This window comes from Carcharhinus amblyrhynchos, chromosome 17, assembly GCF_965287045.1.
Source record: "Carcharhinus amblyrhynchos chromosome 17, sCarAmb.v2.hapA, whole genome shotgun sequence".
NCBI classification, from domain to species: domain Eukaryota; kingdom Metazoa; phylum Chordata; class Chondrichthyes; order Carcharhiniformes; family Carcharhinidae; genus Carcharhinus; species Carcharhinus amblyrhynchos.
This window is the reverse complement of record NC_137340.1, coordinates 53,697,317-53,718,890: the sequence shown is the minus strand read 5'-3', so window position 1 is coordinate 53,718,890 and position 21,574 is coordinate 53,697,317. Positions and strand designations below refer to the sequence as shown.

The following is a 21,574-nucleotide window of genomic DNA, read 5'->3' as shown; positions in this document are numbered from 1 at the left end:
ACGCGGGTTGATGGGTTTTTGATAGGAGAGGGGATTAAGGGTTATGGGGAGAGGGCGGGAATGTGGAACTGAGCAGCGACAGATCAGCCATGATCTTATTGAATGGCGGGGCAGGCTCGAAGGGCTGGATGGCCTACTCCTGCTCCTATTTCTTATGTTCTTATGTCTTTTTGTTTTCTTACTTTTCTTACTGTCTGCTTCATGTAATTTCAGCACTAATCAACCTGCTAAAGTTCCTGATGTCGAATGAGACTGTGCTCCTGGGAAAATACAACATCTTTGCTTTGGCCTTAATGGTGAGCCATCACTTTTCAATGTACATTTTCTGCTCTCTTTAGGGTCTCACGGTAACCCCAAGGTGTGACAGGACAGAGAGGCAATTTACTGCAAAACTCTCTCAGCTCCTATCAGGCAGTTTAGACTTTTTATAATGGAGTGTATCAGAATTATGTGGGAATGTGAATTAGGAGCAGGAATAAGCCATCCAGCCCCCTTGAGCCAGAGCCATCCAACAAGATCATGGTTGACCTGATTGTGGCCTGAACGCCACATTCCCGCCAACCCCAGAAATCATCAATGTTAGTGAAAAATCCATCCACCTCAGCCTTAAAAATATTCAGGGATCTTTCCTCCACCACTTTCTGAAGAAGACTTTCACAGATTCACAAGCCTCTGAGAGAAAACAATTCTCCTCATTTCCATCTTAAATAGGAGACTCCTTATTTTTAAATTGTGCCCCCTGGTTTTTAGTCCTTCCCACAAGGAGAAGCATCCTTTCAGTATCCACTCTGTCAAGTGTCCTCAGGATCTTACATGTTTCAATAAGATCACCTCTCATTCTTCCAGACTTCAATGGACAAAGCCAAACCTGGATAACCTTTCCTTGTAAGATAGCCCCTTCATGACAAGAAGTCATCCAATGAACTTTCTCTGAACTGCTTGTAATTCTGTGATATCCTTTGTTAAACAAGGAGACCAAAACTGTACACAATACTCTAGCTCACCAACACCCCATACAACTGTAGCAAAACATCCCTCTTGTATTCCATTCCATGTGCAATAACCATTTGCCTTCCTAATCTCCTGCTGTACCTGCACACTAACTGTGTAGAAGCAAAATACTGCAGATGCTGGCAATCTGAAATAAAAACAGGAGAATGCTGGATAAACTTAGTAGGTCTGGCAGCATCTGTGGAGAGCAGAGTTAATGTTTTAGATTTAGATGATCCTTCAATCCATGAACATTGTGATTCATAAACCAGGACACCCAGATCCTCTGTACCTGAAGAATTCTGCAATCTCACCCCATTTAAACAATATATTGCTTTTCTATTCTTCCTGTCAAATTGAGCAAATTCATATTTTCCCATATTTTCAGAGAATCATAGAATCTACGGAACGGAGACAGGCCCTTCGACACAAACTGGTCCATGCTGACCAAAACGCCCATCTAAGCTAACCCCATTTGCCTGCATTTGGCCTTCTCTTATCCATCCACCTGTCACATTTCTGCACTTAATCTATCCATGTCCCTTTGCAGACTCCTCATGGCCACTTCACAATTTACTTTCCTACCTGTCATTGTATCATCAGTAAATGTTTACTATAATGTATGAAACTGTGATTCATTGTCCTGTCAATAGCGCAGCCTTACCGGTCTGTAACTGACTCCTAGACAGTACGGCCCTGTTTACTGTGTGACTGACTAACCCCTATATAGTATGACCCTGTGACTGCATGTCTAGCTGAATCTTAGTGCGGCCCTGTCACTGAGTGACTGACTGCCCCCTCGATAGCACGGCCCTGTCACTGAGTGACTGACTGCCCCCTCGATAGCACGGCCCTGTCACTGTGTGACTGACTGTCCCCTCAATAGTGCGGCCCTGTCACTGTGTGACTGACTGCCCCCTCGATAGCACGGCCCTGTCACTGAGTGACTGACTGTCCCCTCGATAGTGCGGCCCTGTCACTGTGTGACTGACTGATTGATGGAAAACTTCCATGAGAGCACAGATGCTTCCTTCAGTTGTTGGCAGCAATGAGAGCTTGTGAGATCAAAGCAGTCAACACAAATGGATACTGAATTGGCTTAAACGTGCAAAGCAGAAGGTTTGGCTAACTGTAGCGGTATTTCTAATTGGACAACCACAGATTTCTCCCTGAACTTGGCTGTGGATGGTATGTATTAATGATAAAAAAGAGCCACTACACTAAATGAAATGTTAAAGTTTGCAGATTGCAGCAAAAAAGAGGATTTTTGCAAGTGATGGATTGCTCTTCTGTGTTACCTAGCAACAAAAACCTAGCAACAAGGCTGATGAAGTCACGTGGACAGTTGACGTATAATCTTTAAGGGAGAGGAAAAGGCCACCAGAGTGATCAGCTTGGTGATTATAAACTGTACCCCCACTCCATGCCCCGTCCCTACCCCTCTCCATGGAACCCATCCCCTTGTCCCATGAGCCCCTTTTTAACCTACAACATCCCTCCCTGGTTTTCTGCTTTCAAGCTGGATTTTTCAGTCATCTGAGCCCCAAAATTAAAACTGGATGTCAGCAGGCAAAGCTGAATGCACTTGTGAGAATTCTGCTGTCTGATCTTTCTGCCTAGGCACTAAACTGGATTATTGCTCGAGTTAGTGTAACAAGCAGAGAGCACAGGAGCAGGAAGAGTCCAGTCAGCCTCCAGTCTGATCTGTCATTCAGTTAGATCATGGCTGATCTCTATCCTAACTCCATTTACATGCCTTGGTTCTGTAATCTGTTATTACCCCCCAAAAAAATCAATCTAAGTCCAAACAAGAAAATGCTGGAAAATCTCAGCAGGCCTGACAGCATCTAGACTTGAAACATCAGCTCTTTTCTCTCCTTACAGATGCTGCCAGATCTGCTGAGATTTTCCAGCATTCCGTCTTTCGGTTTCAAATTCCAGCATCTGCAGTAATTTGCTTTTATATCAATCTAAGTTTTGAACTTTTCAGTCGACTCCCAGCCAGACAGTTCCAGATTTCCACTGTCCCTTGTGACATGATGTGGAGATGCTGGACTGGGATGGGCTCAGTAAGAAGTCTCACAACGCTAGGTTAAAGTCCAGAAGGTTTATTTGGTATCACCAGCTTTCGGAGCGCTGCTCCTTCATCACTCATCTGATGAAAGAGCAGCGCTGACCTGACCTTGTGACATCACCCTGGATGATCTGGCTCTAATTTTAGGTACTTCCAACCAGGGCGACACAGTGGCTAGCACTGCTACCTCACAGTGCCAGAGACCTGGGTTAGATTCCTGGCTCAGGTAATTGTCTTTGTGGAGTCTGCATGTTCTCCCCATATCTGCATGGGTTTCTTCCGGGTGCACTGGTTTCATCCCACATTCCGAAAGATATGCTGGTTAGATGTAATGGCCATGCTAAATTCTTCCTCAGTGTACCTGAACAGGCACCGGAGTGTGGTGACTAGGGGATTTTCACAGTTACTTCATTACAGTGTTAAAGTAAGCCTACTTGTGACACTAATAAATAAACTGTCAATTGACCCAACCAAATCTTTTAATCGTCTTAAACTCTTCAGTTAGATCACTGCTTAATTGTCCAACTTGAGTGAGAACCAGCCTAGCCAGTATAACCTGTCAATAGAATTTGACTTTCGTCAGAAGAATGTTTCTCATTTGTCTGTTTGTAATGGCAACCTGAATGCCTTTGGGGATGATTGGACTAAAGTGATACTAAAAGAGATGGAGTAAGAACTCCTTTTCCTTGGAGGAGATAGGGCAGGGTTGCTCCATCATCCACCATCCTCTGACCGCTGTGCTGGAATAATTGTGCCACTGGCTTTCTTTTGTTGCAGGTTGTGAATTTATTCAACGTGTTTATTACGTACGGTGACACGTTCCTCCCCACACCAAGTAGTTACGATGAACTTTACTATGAGATTATTCGAATGCACCAAGTCTTCGATAACCTATATTCAATGGGTGAGTTTATTTGCTTGCTGAGAAATTGAGTTGAAAGAAAGACTTGCAATTCTGTAGCTTCTTTCAAAGCCGAGTACATCTCAAAGTACTTCACAGTCATAGATTTCCTTCTTTAAGTGTAGACATTGTTGTAATGTAAAAAAATGTGGCAGCCAATTTACACAAAGCAAGATCCCACAAACAGCAATGGGACAATAATGAAATAATTCTTCTTTTGTGAAGTTGTGTGAGGGATAAATATACATACGAGGGTACTGGAGACAAGTCCCTTACTCTTCTTCAAATAGTATGAATTAGGAACAGGAGGAGGCCACTCGGCCCTTCAACCTGAGTATTGTGGAACTTATGATGATCTGAGAGAGCAGCTGGTGCCCCTGTTTAATGTTTCAACTGAAACCGTGTGGCACTAGGAGAGTCAGCCCGGGTTATGTGCCTCGCTATTGTGTTTGAAGAGCACACCAAATCCTTAGTGCCTTCGAAGACATGTGTTCCTTTTAGTTCACTCCATGTTGTTGGTCATGCTATCAGTCACGCAGGTTTCACTCCTTACAATTCTCCCTCCAAATTCCTCCTCACTTTATTTCCAAGCCTTTTGAAAGTTTATCCCAAAACTTCACCACCTCTCCTAAATCTCTGTCCAATATTTTTCTCTTGTGCCTCTGTGAAACTTCCTGCGTGATTCACTTTGTCAAAGATTATACATTAATGCAGGTTGTCGTTGGACATGTGTCAGGTATAACCTTTTGTCAACATAGGTTAATATAAATATTTTTGCCGATGAGTTTGAAGTGACTGCTTGTAACCTTTATTTTGGCTCTGTTACAGTTTTAAGACTTTCAACAAATAGTGGTCAGTGGAAGGAGCCAGCAAGCAAAGTGACACATGCACTGGTCAACGTCAGGTAAGGAGCACACGCACATGGAGAGCTTAAACTCTGGCATAAACCAGTGTGGACTCTATATCAGAAGGGACTACTTTCACTGTTCTTCCTTTGGTTGATCTGACCTAGTTTTTAAATGTTACAATACAAATGTTATATCACTTGTGCAATTTATAGTGTTACATGTTGTAAAGGAATGCATCTCTGTGTGATTAGTCACGTACATGCTGTAACATCACCAGAGGCATTCGGGGATTTTTATTTCTCTCCCATGTTGGACTTCAATCAGGCAACTCCTTATATATAAAGCTGCATGAGTTTGTTTAAGTAACCCAGAGTGTGGCACCTCAAATCCTTTTTCCTTATTGTCAAATTGATTAGAAACAACTACACAAACACAACAAGGAAAATAACTGGCAACTAACTTGGTTTTTAATAATTGCTGAGAGATTCCAATTTCATCAACGGAGCCCAGAGGAGGGTGACAATATATCACAATTCGTTGCAACGCTGAGAAGGTTAGCAAAGTACTGCCAGTTTGGCTTGATCCTTGCAGACCGTGAACTTCGAAATGAAGCAAATCAAGGATAATTACTCACCAAAAGCTCTTTAACCCTAAAGCTTCTTGAGATTGTGGTGTTCATGGAGTTGGCCGCAAAAGAAGCTTCCCAAATTGGAGCTGGAGCCAAAATACACAAAATGAGAACGGGCAGAAAAAATCTATTAAAATGCAAGCATGCCGTTGGTGTGCTTAGGTGGGGCTCTCTCCACATGAATGTTGGAGTAGAGAAAATAAATGTAGAAGCTGCGGCAAGAAAGGCACAACAGACTTCGAAAATCCCAAAGGTGTGCAAACACAAGAACACATCAAGATCTAAAAAAAGGGCCTATAAAATATTTCTTAGGGAACAAAATTTCCAAGATGATACTGGACTAGGAAAGATCCAAGTACTTGGACTAGGTTTCCTATCCATGAAAACAGATATCCAATGGTTCTGGGTTTATCCAAAGTTAGATGGACAAGAATTAAAGATGGAAGTAGATATGGGAACTACTGTGTCAATCTACCAGAAAACATAATACAATCAGAAACTTAAACACTTACCACTAATATCTTCAAACGTAATCCTGCAAACTTATACCAGGAAGGTAGTTCCACTGAAGGGATATATCACAGTTCAGCTAATAATCAATCAGCACAATTACCTTTGCACACAGTAAAGGAAACTTTTTCTGCACTTGTCGGAAGAACGTGGTTATACAAAATCAAACTAAACTGGGGAGCAGTTAACCAGTTGGTTGGCAGCAAGAACACGCCATTGAAACCTCTGGAGAAGCATAGAAAGGTGTTCGAGAATATCCTAGGACCCATGACTGGAGTGGAGGTGAAGCTCAAGATCAAACCTGATAGCAACTCTAGAAGCTTCAAGGCAAGAATTGTGCCTTATACCATTAAAGTGAAGGTAGAAGTGGAACTAGAGAAATTAGGCATGGATGGAATGATTGATGAGCGATTGGGAAACTCCAGTCATCCCAGTTATGAAATCTGATGGTTCTGTACATATCTGCGGGGATGACGATAAATCCAGTACCGCATCGACCAGTATCCCTTGCAACTAATCGAGGGCCTACATGTTGGATTGGCTGGTGGTCAGCAGTTAGGATAGACTTGTCCCAAGTATATCTCCAGATGAGCGTGGCAACTGACCTGCAGCCACTGCTCATGATTGTTACCCACAGGAGATTGTTCCATTATGAGCTTCTACCGTTCAGAATAACATCGGCACCGGCCATATCCCAGGAGTCAATGGACCAAATCTTAAATGGCCTCAGTGGTGTCCAGTGTTATTTGGATGATATTCTAAAACACAGGTAGAACTGAACAGGAAAATTTATAAAACTTAGAGGAAACGTTGAAGTGTCTGGAAAAATACAACCTCGGCATGAAGAAAGAGAGATATGAATTTTTCAAATCAGCCATCAGTTACTGAGGTCACATAATAAACAAAGAACCTATGAAAATGACAGAGATCTTAGATGTGCCAAGACTTCAGAACGTGCCACAGTTGCAATAATTTTTAGGACTTCTGGGCTGCACAGTGGTTAGCACTGCTGCCTCACAGTGCCAGGGAACCAGGTTCAATTCCCAGCTTGAGCGACTGTCTGTGTGGAGTGTGCACATTCTTCCCATGTCTGCATGGGCGTCCTCTGGGTGCTTCAGTTTCCTCCCACGGTCCCAAAGACATGCTGTTTAGATGTCAAATTCTCCCTCAGTGTACTCGAACAGGCGCCAGAGTGTGGCGTCTACGGGATTTTCACAATAACTTCATTGCAGTGATAATGCAAGCCTGCTTGTGATGCTAATAAATAAACTTTAACTTAACAATTGTTTTGAGAATTCATTCCAAACCTTGCAAAATTATTAAAGCCATTTGAGTGCTAACCAACAACGGAATTGGATGAAAGAGTGTGAAATATGTGCTTAAGCAATCTGAGGTATCGTTCCGCTTTAACCCAGAGTTGAAAATTCAACTGGCATGTGATGCATCGCCCTCCAGGATGGGTGCTGTTGTATCTGTTATGGCAACTAGGAAGGAGCACCCAATAGCATTTGCATCCTAAACGGTATCAAACACAAACTAAATTATGCACAATTTGAGAAAGAAGCGCTGAGCATAATGTTTGGCATGAAACGATTTCACCAGTCTCTGTATGGCAGATGATTTACTTTGTTGACCAACCACAGGCAATGATGCCACTTTTGGGCCATACCAGGGAATTCTATCATTTGTAGCAAGTCAGTTTGAAAGATGACTTTATATTTATATATATGAAATCAAATATCGGAGATTAGAACATGGCAATACAGATGCCTTATCGAGATTGCCACTTCAGGATAAACTGAAACACAAGACAGCTCATTAATGTATTTCTCCCAGTTTTAAAATGCCCCAATAACATTGTCTCAGGTGCAAAGGCACACAAGGAATGACCCAGTAATGGGAAGGTCATGGACATGGTTTTAACAGGAACATTATTGGACAAACAAAAAAAATCCTGAATTCCGATTTATATAATGAGGGACCTCAAATTAACAGTCCAAAATTGAATATTACCATGGGAGATCAGAGTGATCGTCCTTCCATGCTTCCAAAGCCAAATCCTGGATCAACTGCATGAAAGTCATCGGGGGATAGTGTGGATGACAAAACTCGCACTGAGCTACTTTTGGTGGCTGGAACTTAACTCACAAATAGAAGAAAAAATGGGGCAATGCCAGTTGTGTGTTAGAGTTTGGAATACTCCACCCGTGCGATTGGCCAGAGAAAAACTGCAGCAGGCGACGGTGCAGAGGGACCTCGGGGTCCTTGTGCATGAGTCGCAAAAACCCAGCTTGCAGGTGCCGCAGGTGGTCAGGAAGGCGAATGGGATGCTGGCCTTCATAGCGAGGGGGATTGAATATAAAAGTAGGGAGGTCTTGCTGCAGCTGTATAGGGCATTGGTGAGGCCGCAGCTGGAGTACTGTGTGCAGTTTTAGGCGCCGCACCTGCGCAAAGGTATTTTGGCCTTGGAGGGAGTGCAGAGGAGGTTTACTAGGCTGATACCGGAGTTGAGGGGGTTGAGCTATGAGGAGAGGCTGAATAAACTAGGCTTGTACTCGTTAGAGTTTAGAAGAATGAGGGGAGATCTCATTGAGACGTATAAGATGATGAATGGGATGGATAGGATAGAGGTGGAGAGACTCTTCCCGCTCAAAAAAGACAGTAGGACTAGGGGGCACAGCCTCAAGATAAAAGGGGGGCGGTTTAGAACGGAGTTGAGGAGGAACTTCTTCACTCAAAGGGTGGTGAATCTCTGGAACTCTCTGCCCGTTGAAGTGGTGGAGGCTGCCTCGCTAAATATTTTTAAGACGCGGGTTGATGGGTTTTTGATAAGAGAGGGGATTAAGGGTTATGGGGAGAGGGCGGGAAAGTGGAACTGAGCAGCGACAGATCAGCCATGATCTTATTGAATGGCGGGGCAGGCTTGAAGGGCTAGATGGCCTACTCCTGCTCCTATTTCTTATGTTCTTATGTTCTTATGTTCTTAACCTTGGCAGAAGATAAATATCAACTTTGGGGGACTCATTGAAGACTGCATGTTCCTTGCCCTTGTGGACACACTTTCAAAGTGGCCCAAAGTCAGGATAATGAAAGGCACCATGATGGAAAGAACAATAGAGAAGTTGGTTGAGTTGTTCACAAGATTTACCAGGATGTTACCTGGTATGGAGGGCATTACCGATGAAGAGAGGTTGGAGAAACTTGGTTTGTCACTGGAGTGACGGAGGTTGAGGGGTGACCTGATAGAAGTCTACAAGATTATGAGGGGCATGGACAGAGTGGATGGTCAGAAGCTTTTCCCCAGGGTGGAAGAGTCAGTTACTTGGGGCACAGCTTTAAGGTGCGAGGAACAAGGTTTAAAGAAGATGTACGAGGTAAGTTTTTTTTACACAGAGTGTGGTGGGTGCCTGGAACTCGCTGCCGGGGGAGATAGTGGAAGCGGATACTACAGTGACTTTTAAGGGGCATCTTGACAAATACATGAATAGGATGGGAATAGAGGGATATGGTCCCAGAAGGGTAGGGGGTTTTAATTCAGTTGAACAGCATGGTTGGTGTAGATGTGGAGGGCTGAAGGGCCTATTCCTGTACTATCATTTTTTTTGTTCTTTATTTGGAAGGCCTGAACAACTAGCCAGCAATAATGAGATGTAATTCACATCCCAGAAATTTGTGGATTATCTTAAGAGCAATATAAGGACTGCCCTGTATTATCCATCTACTGATAGATTGGTGGAGAGGTTAGTAGAGTCACTGAAATATGTCATTAAAGCGTCCAAAGATGAAGGATCACTATCCAGGAGAGTAAACAACTTTCTTATGTCCTATCGGAACACGGTTCACGCCACCTCACAAAATTCACCGGCAATGTTATTCTTGAGAAGGAAACTGAGAACTAAATTCGATCTACTCACACCACCTGCACTCTGACAGCAACAAGCAAATGTTACTCGCCATGAACGAACTTCGAAACTGGGGAGTTTTAAACAAGGTAAAAGGGTTTTAGCTAAAAACTACTCTCAAGTGGGTACCTGCATCCATTCTAACTAATTCAGGACCGATCTCCTGTACCGTGCAATTCGATGATGAGAGAACATACCGGAGAGAGACAGATCAAATACTGACTTCAGAAAGTGAATTAGTAGAGAGTGTCAAAAAGGCTTAGATCAGAAACCCAAGATTGTGAAATCCGTGAACCAATGATTACTACAGAACCAAGCACAGATTCTCAGTCCAAGAGAACAACTAACATCTCTGGAAGCTGACAATGAAGCAACTTCACAAGATAATGTACCCGATATTCATGAGGATCAGACTCTGGAACGTCCTATCTTACCAGATCAAAATCAACATCCATGAAAATGACTCTCTTGATTGTACATATGTAGATAATAATACTTGGCAATGTAACTGATGTTTATAGTGGGTAATCATTAATATTTAAACGTTTGTTGTTGTAGTAGTGAAGTAAAAGGGGAGGGATGTTATATATTGTAAAGCAATGTATCACTCTGATAAGTCATATGACATGCTGTGACATCACCAGAGTCATTTGGGGGTTTTATCTCTCTCCCATGTTGGACTTCAATCAGGAAACACCTTGTAAATTAAGCTGCATTGCTTTGTTTAAGTTTTCCAAGGTGTGGCATGGCACAGATCCCTTTTCCTTGTTGTCAAATTGGTCAGAAACAATTAAAGAGACATAACACTTAGTCCTGAACACACACACGTGTATAGCAGTAACAGCGCATTGTATAAAGTGTATGGGAGATATGTTTCGTATTTTCACAACCTCAGGATGTCCCTAAGTGTGAAATGTTGTAGCTGTGCAGCCAATGAACATCAAAACATAAGAAATACGAGCAGGAGTAGGCCATCTAGCCCTTCGAGCCTGTCCCGCCATTCAATAAGATCATGGCTGATCTGAAGTGGAGCAGTTCCACTTTCCCGTTTTCTCCCCATAACCCTTAATTCCCTTGTCTGTCAAAAACCTATCTACCCGTGACTTAAATATATTTAGTGAGGTAGCCTCCACCACTTCAACGGGCAGAGAATTCCAGAGATTCACCACCCTATGAGTGAAGAAGTTCCTCCTCAACTCCATTCTAAACTGCCCCCACCTTATCTTGAGGCTGTGCCCTCTAGTCCTGCTGTCCTTTCTAAGCGGGAAGAATCTCTTTACCTCTACCCTGTCCATCCCTTTCATTATCTTATACGTCTCTATAAGATCCCCCCTCATCCTTCTAAACTCCAATGAGTACAGACCCAGTCTATTTAGTCTCTCTTCATGGTCCAACCCCCTCATCTCAGGTATCAGCCTAGTGAACCTCCTCTGCACTCCCTCCAAGGCCAAAATATCCTTGCGCAAGTGCGGCGACCAAAACTGCACACAGTACTCCAGCTGCGGCCTCACCAATGCCCTGTACAGTTGCAGCAAGACCTCCCTGCTTTTATATTCAGTCTCCCTCGCTATAAAGGCCAGCATTCCATTCGCCTTCTTGATCACCTGCTGCACCTGCAGACTGGGTTTTAGCGACTCATGCACAAGGACCCCCAGGTCCCTCTGCACTGTAGCATGCTGCAGCTTTTCGCCCTTTAAATAGTAGTCCCTCCTCCTATTATTTCTGCCAAAGTGGATAACCTCACACTTGCTAACACTTGTACTCCATCTGCCAGGTCCTCGCCCACTGGCTCAGCCTATCCAGATCCCTCTGCAGACTTTCCACACCCTCTGCACAATCTGCTTTTCCACTCATCTTTGTGTCATCAGCAAATTTCGTTACCCTACACTTAGCTCCCTCCTCCAGATCATCTATATAAATGGTAAATAGCTGAGGCCCCAGCACTGATCCCTGTGGCACTCCACTAGTCACCAACCGCCAATCAGAATAGCACCCATTGATACCAACTCTCTGCCTCCTATTAGACAGCCAATCCTCTATCCACGCTAACACCCTACCCCCAACTCCATGCCCCCTAACCTTCTGTAACAACCTTTTGTGAGGTGCTTCCAGAAGTGCAGTCACTGTTGTAATGTAGGAAACATTCCAGTCCGTTTGTGCATAGCAAGATCCCACAAACAGCAATAAGACAGTGACGTACCGTTTTGGTGATGCTGTACAGTAAATATTGGACCCGAGAAGAGGCTCTTCAAACAGTGAAGTGGGATTTTGTATATCTGAGAGAACAGATGGGGACTCGGTTTAACATCTCATTCAGCAGCTCTGACAGTGCAGCACCTCCAGAGCACTGGCATTGAAAACGCAGCTGACATTTGTGCTCAAGTCTCTGGAGGGAGATTTGAACTCACGACCTTTTGACTCAGTTGACAGAGCTTCCCGCTGATTCGCAGCTGACGTGTTCAGTGATACCCAGTAGGGCAGGTAGTGTGATTGGAATTGCCCATTGTATTTATTTTCTTTATGGGATGTTAGTGTTGTCAACATTTATTTTCCATTCCTAATTGTCCTTGAGAAGATGGTGGTGACCCATTGCAGTCCAGGTGGTACATGGTACAATAGGTACACCAATGATGCTGTTAAGAAGGATTTTGACCCAGCAACTTTGAATGAGTAATGATATATTTCCAAATGAGGATATGTGCGATTTGGAGGGGAATTTGCAGGTTATGATGTCTCCATGTATCTGCTGTCCTTGTCCCAGGTAGTAGAAATTAGGTGTTGACTCCCAACTGTGTGAATAATCCAATAAAACTGGCCAATACACATCAGGCTAGGATAATTTAAAGTTTGTGCAGGTTTCTGACTTTTTAACTTTAATTTGATCTTTTAAAGCAGCCAGTTTACCTGGGCAGGGTCTCCAGTTGCTCAATGCCTGTTAAAATTAGATACATCAAAGATGTCCACTGAACGTATTTTAATATTAACCTAACAGCTTCATTGAGCTTTCCCTTGGGCTGTCCAGCTAACCTTCCTCTTGACTTTTGGACTCCCCTTTGTTGCTTGGTTCTCTCTTCCCTCTCACTAATTTGCTTTGTCCTTAAGGTGCCAGCAGCTGTTTAAGTCTTGTTGCTACTGGAAGTTCTTCTCACTGGAAGTTCTTCTCACTGAAATCCTGTCTTGCTCTGTCCCAGTACTGATCCATACTGGTCCTTTAGGGAAGGAAACCTGCTGTCCTTACATGGTCTGGCCTACGTGTGACTCCAGACACACAGCAATCTGATTGTCTCTCAACTGCCCTCTGAAATGGCTGAGCGAGTCACTCAGTTGTATTGAATCGCTACTAAGAAAACATCAAGGAATGGATACGGACCACCCAGTGTTGACCTAGGCACTGGAAACAACAACAGCAAGCCCAGCCCTATTAAGCCTGCACAGTCCTTACTAATCTGTGGGGGCTTATGCCAGGATTGGAAAAGCTGTCTCACAGACTAGTCAAGCAACAGCCTGACATAGTCATTCTCACCGAATCATATCTTACAGATAATGTCCCAGACACCACCATCACCATTCCTGGGTATGCCCTGTCTCACTAGCAGGACACCAGGGGTGGCTGTCTGTCACCAAGCGTGGCTTGCTAGTACCAGCACAGACCAAGCTGGCCTAGACCTAAAGGACATCACTGCTAGACTGGAAGTGTGGCAGGTGGTGAGGGAACCAAAAAGAGGGAAAAACATACACGATTTCATCCTCATCAACCCACCTGCCACAGATGCATCTGTCCATGACAGTATCGGTAAGTGACCACTGCACAGTCCTGGTGGAGGCAAAGTCCCGTTCTTATATTGAGGATAGTCTGTATTGTGTTGTATGGCACTATCACTGTTGTAAATGGAATAGACTTTGAACAAATCTAACAACTCAAGACTGGGCGTCCATGAGGCACTGTGAGCCATCAACTGCAGCGGAACTGAAATCCATCACAATCTGTAACCTCATGGCTCGGCATGTCCCCCACTCAACCATTACCGCCAAGCAGGGGAATCAACCCTGGTTCAATGAAGAGTGCAGGAGGGCATGCTAAGGAGCAACACCAGGCAGACCTAAAAATGAGTTATCAACCTGGTGTAGCTACAACGACAGAATTACTTGTGTGCCAAACAGCATAAGCAGCAAGTAATAGACAGAGCTAAGCAATCCCACAGCCAATGGATCAGATCCAAGCTCTGCAGTCCTGTGACGTCCAGCCATTGACGGTGGTGGACAGTTAAACAAATCACTGGAGGAGGAGGCTGCACAAGTATCTGCATCCTTAGTGATAGAGGAGCCCAGCACATCAGTGCACAAGGTGAGGCTGAAAACTTGTCAACCATCTTCAGCTAGAATTGCTGAGCGGATGATCCATCTTGGTCTCCTCTGGAGATTCCTCAGCATCACAGTTGTCAACCTTCAGCCAATTTAATTCACTCCACATGATATTAAAAATCAGCTGAAGACACTGGATACTGCAAAGGCTGTGGGCCCTGGTAACATTCTGGCAATAGTACTGGAGATGTACACTCCAGAACTTGCTGCTCCCCTAGCCAAGCTATTTCAGTACAGCTGCAATACTGACATCTACCCAGCAATGTGGAAAATTGCCTAGGTATGTTCTGTACCCAAGAAACAGGACAAATCCAACCCGGCCAATTGCCGCCCCAGCATCATCAGCAAAACAACAGTTTTATTGTGCAGCACTTGCTCAGCAAAGTTAAGGTTAGGCTCCTGACCTCATTACAGCCTTGGTTTAAACATGGACAAATGAGATGAAAGACAGAAGGGCAGTGAGATGATGGCCCTTGCATGTGGCATCAAGGAACCCAGTCAAAACTGGAGTCAATGGGAACCGGGGAAAAGCTTCCATTGGTTGGAGTTATACCTGGCACCAAGATTCTGGTGGTTGGAGGTCAATCATCTCAGCTCCAAGACGTCACTGCAGGAGTTCCTCGGGGTAGTGTCCTAGTCCTAACCATCATCAGCTGCTTCACCAATGACCTCCCTTCCATCATAAGGTCAGAAGTGGGGATGTTTGCTGATGATTGCACGATATTCAGCCACCAATCGCAACTCCTCAGATACTGATGCCGTCCGTGTCTAAATGCAGCACTATCTGGACAATATCCAGGCTTGTACTGGCCAGTGGTAAGTGACATTTGTACCACACAAGTGCCAGGCAATGACCATCTTCAACAAGAGAAGATCTAACCACCACCTCTTGACATTCAATGGCATAACCATTGCTGAATCCCCCACTGACAACATCCTGGGGATACTATTGACCAGCAACTAAACTGGACTAGCAATATAAATACTGTAGCTACCAGAGCAGGTCAAAGGCTAGAAATCTGTAAGCGAGTAACTCTTGACTCCCCAGTGCCTATCCACCATCTACAAGGCACAAGTCAGGAGTGTGATGGAATTCTCTCCACTTGTCTGGATGAGTACAGCTCCAACAACATTCAAGAAGCTCAACTAGGACAAAGCAGCCTGCTTGATTGTTATCCCTTCCACAAAAATTCAATCCCTCCACCACCAACAAACAGTGATAGCAGTGTGTACCATCTACAAGATACACTGCAAAAACATATCAAAGTTCATTAGGCAGCACTTTCCAAACCCATGACCGCTACTATCTAGAAAGACAAGAGCAGCAGATACCTGGCAACACCACCATGTGGAGATTCCCCTCCAAGTCACTCACCACCCTGATCTATCGCTGAGTTAAAATCCTGGAGTTTCCTCCCCTAACAGCACTATGGGCGTACCTACACCCGAGAGGCTGCAGTGGTTCAAGAAGACAGCTCACAACCACCTTCTCAAGGGCAACAAGGGATGGGTAACAAATGCTGGCCTAGCCACATCCCAAAAATTTATTTTTTAAAAATTGCCACGATTACAAGACAAGAAACAGGAGGAGAAGACTGTACGGCCTATTGACCTACTCCACCGTTCAGTGTGACCATGATACTGGGCTTGAAATCCACTTTCCTACCTTGTGGGTGTTGACTCTGAGCTTTTCTCTGAAGTGGCCCAGTGAACCACTCAGCCACCATCACCACCATTTTGTGCCTGATTCCAAGAGAGAATTTTAAAAACTAAAATTGCTAATGGGAGCAAAGTTTCAAATTCACACAGGGATCTGTCCTCTGCAGACAAAAGGAACATGTCCACGCATTCAACCTTTTATGAATTAAACAAAAGCATGGAGGACAATCATTTCCTGGCACAATCTCCATGTCAGTGTCTTGACCAATCACAGTCAACTTGCCAGGCAATCAGCACTTCCTCAGACAGTATAAATCATTGTTCCCCCTTTGAAATTTAGTATTCTTGTGTCTGTCCTGATGAGTGCAAGATGAAAAACTTTAGCAGCCTGTCTCTCTTGTATTGCATTGTGTGGCAAGGCTGTGTTATTCCTAGGCTGACAAATGGATGGCACTGTTCCTGGGTGAGTCTGCAGACCTGTGCACAGCCATTCAGCCAGGAGCTGAACCTAGCTCGACACTTCCAGGAATTGTTTTCTGTTTGTCACAGTTTTTCTGTGAATGACGCTCTGCAGCTGTGAACAAAAGGTGTGCTGCTCACAATCTCTGCTCCAATTACAAATGAATTCATTGAGGAATTAACTTCAGTCATCAGCTTATTAATTAGCTAAAATTTAATTCAATATATGGATCCTTGAAATTCAGCCAGTGACTTAATGATTAGATCAAGTCAATAACATAATTGAATTTCATCAGCAATGCTCTTAATTACTGAATGCAGCTCATAACTTAATAACATTCAGTTGAAACTAATTTGGTTATTAAATTATCTTAGTTTTGAAATTTCTTTGAAATTGTACATGTACTGAACTTACTTTGAATATTTTACAATCTAAACTCAATGTTTGGCCATCATTGCAAAGCTCCAAGTACCCACACCCAGAGGCTGTTGCTGCCCATGTTTCATCCAGCTTAATATCTACATTTGCTTTTTATTAATGCTCCTGTTTGATCCATTTTAACTGTGTCCTCAGGCACTTCATTCCATTGTTGTGATTTATGTGTGTTCCTCTGTAGTAAAACATTATTATAGATTTCACTCACGTAAAACAAAGCCACCAATTAGGACTTATAAAAAGTGATGCTCTCTGGAAGATGCTATTCATAGCTGATGCAGGTTCACCCTCATTACTTGTTCTACACTGAGGTAATAAATAAGGCAGCTTTAAGTGCCATTGACTGCAGTTTGCAATTGGAATAATTCACAAATGAATTTCTCTCTGCTGTAAAACCTGTGAGCTGTTAAGAATTATAGTAAATAGATGTTATTACTTGCAGTACTATTTGATCTCATCTTCACCATTACCTGCCACGATGCGCCATTGTGTCCACTTTCACCTGATCAGCGACTTGTCTGAAACCCATGCTGTTGTGCATAGAGATCTTATCGCAAAATCTGTACACGTCCGAAGAACATGACTCCATCGTTGTGGCTCTGTGCCTCCTGCGCAGTCAGCATGACAAATCAGTGGCCATCTCCACCCCATTCTGACACCAGCGCACTCTCACTGAGTCTGATTCATGAAGCTTTGCATAATCTATGGAATGTGAATAACTCAGAGTGTTTGATAGGAACGGTGTGCAGGGAGCTTTATATCTAACCCTGTGCTGTACCTGTCCTGGGAGTGTTTGATGGGGGACAGTGTAGAGGGAGCTTTACTCTGTATCTAACCCCGTGCTGTACCTGTCCTGGGAGTGTTTGATGGGGGACAGTGTAGAGGGAGCTTTACTCTGTATCTAACCCCGTGCTGTACCTGTCCTGGGAGTGTTTCATGGGGACAGTGTAGAGGGAACTTTACTCTGTATCTAACTCTGTGCTCTACCTGTCCTGGGAGCTGCTATTGGGTGCCCTGAATGAGAAATTATTTTCCGTAATTTTCTCAAAACTCACAAAAAAAAGTGCTGCTATTTCACTAAATCTTTGGGGCAAAAACAAAGGCATCCATTTCACTTAAGGATCCAGGCAGATAGTCGATAACTGGGATAGATTAGTTAAACTGCCAAGACACTGATTAATTTCCTCAACTTCCCTAAGTGCATCAGCTTGTTCTGCCTTCAGCGAGGAGAGTTCTGTGGTAGAATAAAATGGTGAAATGACAAGGCATGGCAGATCAGACTGACACCATCACCATCAGTGCCCCGCTGACACCGTCACTGCCCCCCGCTGCCCGCTGACACCGTCACTGCCCCCCACTGACATGGTCACTGCCCCGCTGCCCGCTGACACGGTCACTGCCCCGCTGCCCGCTGACACAGTCACTGCCCCAGCACCAGATATAAATTGCCATTTTCTGGCCCTTATTTTTTTGGGGAGCTGAATGGCCTCTTCCTGACTGTATGCTAAAAGTTACCAGTTAAAAATAGGAAGCTAAAAGTAAGAAATTAAATTTATCAGAAACTTTTGCTTCAAGGGTGATACACTTCCAGTGAAATGCGCTGAAGCAAACTAATGGCCCAAAGCACAAGTTAGATATATTTCTGCAGAAAGATGGGTTTGTGGGATATTTGATATGAATAAGAGAGAGAGGTATGATTGAGGTCAACAAAAACAGAAGATTTTTCTAGAAATAACCACTTTCTTCTGTTTATATAAGATCTTACATGGTAGAGGTTCCAGCTGACAAACCCCCATATGTTGGTGCTCTCATTGTCCTATCCATACAGAATACCTTGGGTGGAGGAGAAACACCCAAATGCTTATAGGTTTTGGTGATTGGAATTCCTACCCTTTTGGGTCAGTATGTTCAAGGCTGAAAGGAAGAAATTGGAGAGGATTGGAAGGAAATGAATTATCCACTAAAGGAAAATAATACATGTCTTAAACATCAGCTATGCTTTCAAAGTTCTCTGCCCTTCGAGTCAGACGATTGTGGGTTCAAGCCCCACTCTAGACCTCACTTAGGGTGCCACTCCAATGAGAGCTGCACTGCTACAGGCAGAGTTCCAGACCCATGTCCGGGCTGCCTGCTGAAGTGGATCCAGCGGCTCTGGCCAAGGAAGTTGAGGCGGCGCAGTGGTTAGCTCTCTGCAGAGGCTGCACATTCTCCCCATGTCTGCATGGGTTTCCTCCAGGTGCTCCGGTTTCCTCCCGCAGTCTGAAAGACATGCTGGTTCGGTGCATTGGCTGTGCAAAACTCTCCCTCAGTGTACCCGCACAGGCACCAGAGTGTGGCGACTAAGGGATTTTCACAGTAATTGCAGTGTAAATGTACTAGTGAACTGGTGCGGCAACAATAATCTCTCCCTGAATGTCAACAAAATGAAGGAGATTATCATCAAATTCGGGAAGCGTAGAGGAGAACATGTCCCTATCTACATCAATGGGTCAAAATAGGAAGGGTCAAGAGCTTCAAATTTTTAGGTGTCCAGATCATCAATAGCCTGTTCTGGTTGTCCTGTGCTGACACTATAGCTATGAAATCCCACCAACGCCTCTGCTTCCTCAGAAGACTGAGGAAATTTGGCATGTCAGTTCCAACTCTCACCAGCTTTTACAGATGCACCACTGAAAGCATTCTTTCTGGTTGTATCACAGTTTGGAATGGCTCCTGCTCTGCCCAAGATAACAAGAAATTAGAAAAGGTCGTGAATGTACCCCAATCCATCACGCAAACCAGCTTCCCATCCATTGATTGTCTACACTTCTCATTGCCTCGGAAAAGCAGCCAGCATAATTAAGGACCCTACGCACTCTGGACATTTTCTCTTCTATCTTCTTCCGCTGGGAAAAAAATACAAAAGTCTGAGGTCAAGTACCAACCAATTCAAGAACAGCTTCTTCGCTGCTGTTGTCAGACTTTTGAATGGACCTACCCTGTATTAAATTGATCTTTCTCTACACCCTAGCTATGGTATAACATTACATTCTGCACTATCTCCTTTCCTTCTCTATGAATGGTATGCTTTGTCTATATAGCTTACAAGAAATAATGCTTTTCACTGTACGCTAATTTATGTGACAATAATAAATCAAATTAAATCAAAAAAAAGCCTACTTGTGACACTAATAAATAAAGTTTAAAGAGGAGGAAAGTTCTTCTTGTTGTCCCATCTAACATGTCTCTCCACACAAAAACTGTGAAACACGAGGAAAAGACACAGGGGAAGGGTGCTGGAAATCAGAAATTTGAAACGAAGGGAGAAATATTCAGAAGGTCAGGCAGCACCTGTGGAGAGAAACAGTTTCGCCGGAGTGTGGCAACTAGGGGATTTTCACAGTAACTTCACTGCAGTGTGAATGTAAGCCGACTTGTGACACTAGTAAGTAAACGTTAAACCTTAAGCCTTTAGGTCTGTTGAAAGATAATTGGCTGGAAATGTTAATTCTGTTTCTCTCTCAGCACATGCTGCTGGCTCTGCTGAGTGTTTCTAGACTTTACCATTAAAGCTGCATCATCGTGCCTCTCATTCTCTGTTTGTGGTAGTTTGTTATGCACAGAATTGGTTGTCAAGTTTCGCTTCTTTAAAACATTACTTCAAAAGTAATTCACTTCTTGTTTCTAAATAAAAATAAATTGCTGCGCTTGCTGGAATCTGAAACCAAAAGAGAAAATGCTGGAAAATCTCAGCAGATCTGACAGCATCTGTAAGGAGAGAACAGAGCTGACATTTCCAGGTGACCCTTTCTTCAAGCTTTGACAAAGGATCATCTGGACTCTGAAAGTCAGCTCTTTTCTCTCCTTACAGAGAGCCACACTTGCTGAGATTTTCCAGCATTTTCACTTCTGTTTCTGCTTTGGTTGTGTTGCCATCACAGACTAGCATCCGTATTTCACTAGCATTTTTGTAATGATTATGAATGTGGTGAACAATGTGACTATGATCAGATTATCTGTTGTTGTGATGTTGACTGGGGGATAAATATTGGCGTGGACCCCAGGGAGAAATCTTGCTGTCCTTTGGAGTAATATTCTGGATTTGGAGTAATATTGTGGATCGTGCTCAGGACAAACCTTGAAATCTAAATATAGTTTATTTTAAACCTAAGATTGGAAAAGTTTGGATGGAGATGACCAGCAGTTTCACCATGGTGCAGGACAGGGAGTAGAGACTGCGGTGCAGCTGGAGTGAGCGGCACTGCATCATGATGAAACACCAGGCTCCGGGGCAGCATCAAATCTCACTGAAGCTCAGAACAGGCTGGTGATGCCGAGTGGCCTACAGTGCTTCCTGGTGTGGTGCTGGTAGAGAACTAACTGTTTGAGTTTACCCATGGGTGGCTTGACAAGGCTGCCTTTGGAGCTGGAGAATGAAAAGCAGCAGCAGAGAGAACAGCAATAGCAGCTGAATGTAGAGGAAGGAGGACATTGCATGGGGGATCTTAACTGAGAAATAATGGATCAGTTGTTTTCAACCACAAAGTAACTTTTCAGTCCAACTTTATGAATGTTGCCGTCACTTCACTGCAAGTATAAGACCACCACCGCCTGCAAGTTCCCCTCCGAGTCACTCAGCATCCTGACTTGGAAATACATTGCCGTTTCTTCACTGTCGCTGAATCAAAATCCTGGTAGTCCCTCCCTAACAGCACTGCAGGCGTACCTACACCATATGGACCGCAGCATTTCAAGAAGGCAGCTCACCACCACCATCTGAAGGGATAATTAAGGATGGGCAATGCATGGTGGTATAGCCAGCAACG

The 21,574-nt window shown here is 43.9% G+C and overlaps 1 protein-coding gene across 1 annotated transcript in view; it reads left to right on the top strand.

Moving 5' to 3' along the window:
- The window catches only part of armh3 (armadillo like helical domain containing 3), a 170,020-nt gene that overhangs the window by 105,256 nt on the left and 43,190 nt on the right, over positions 1-21,574 (top strand). The window contains exons 21-23 of the mRNA XM_080205969.1: positions 214-296; positions 3,842-3,968; positions 4,794-4,869. Of these exons, the coding sequence (XP_080062095.1) occupies positions 214-296; positions 3,842-3,968; positions 4,794-4,869 (286 nt within the window). The remainder of the gene's footprint in view (positions 1-213; positions 297-3,841; positions 3,969-4,793; positions 4,870-21,574) is intronic.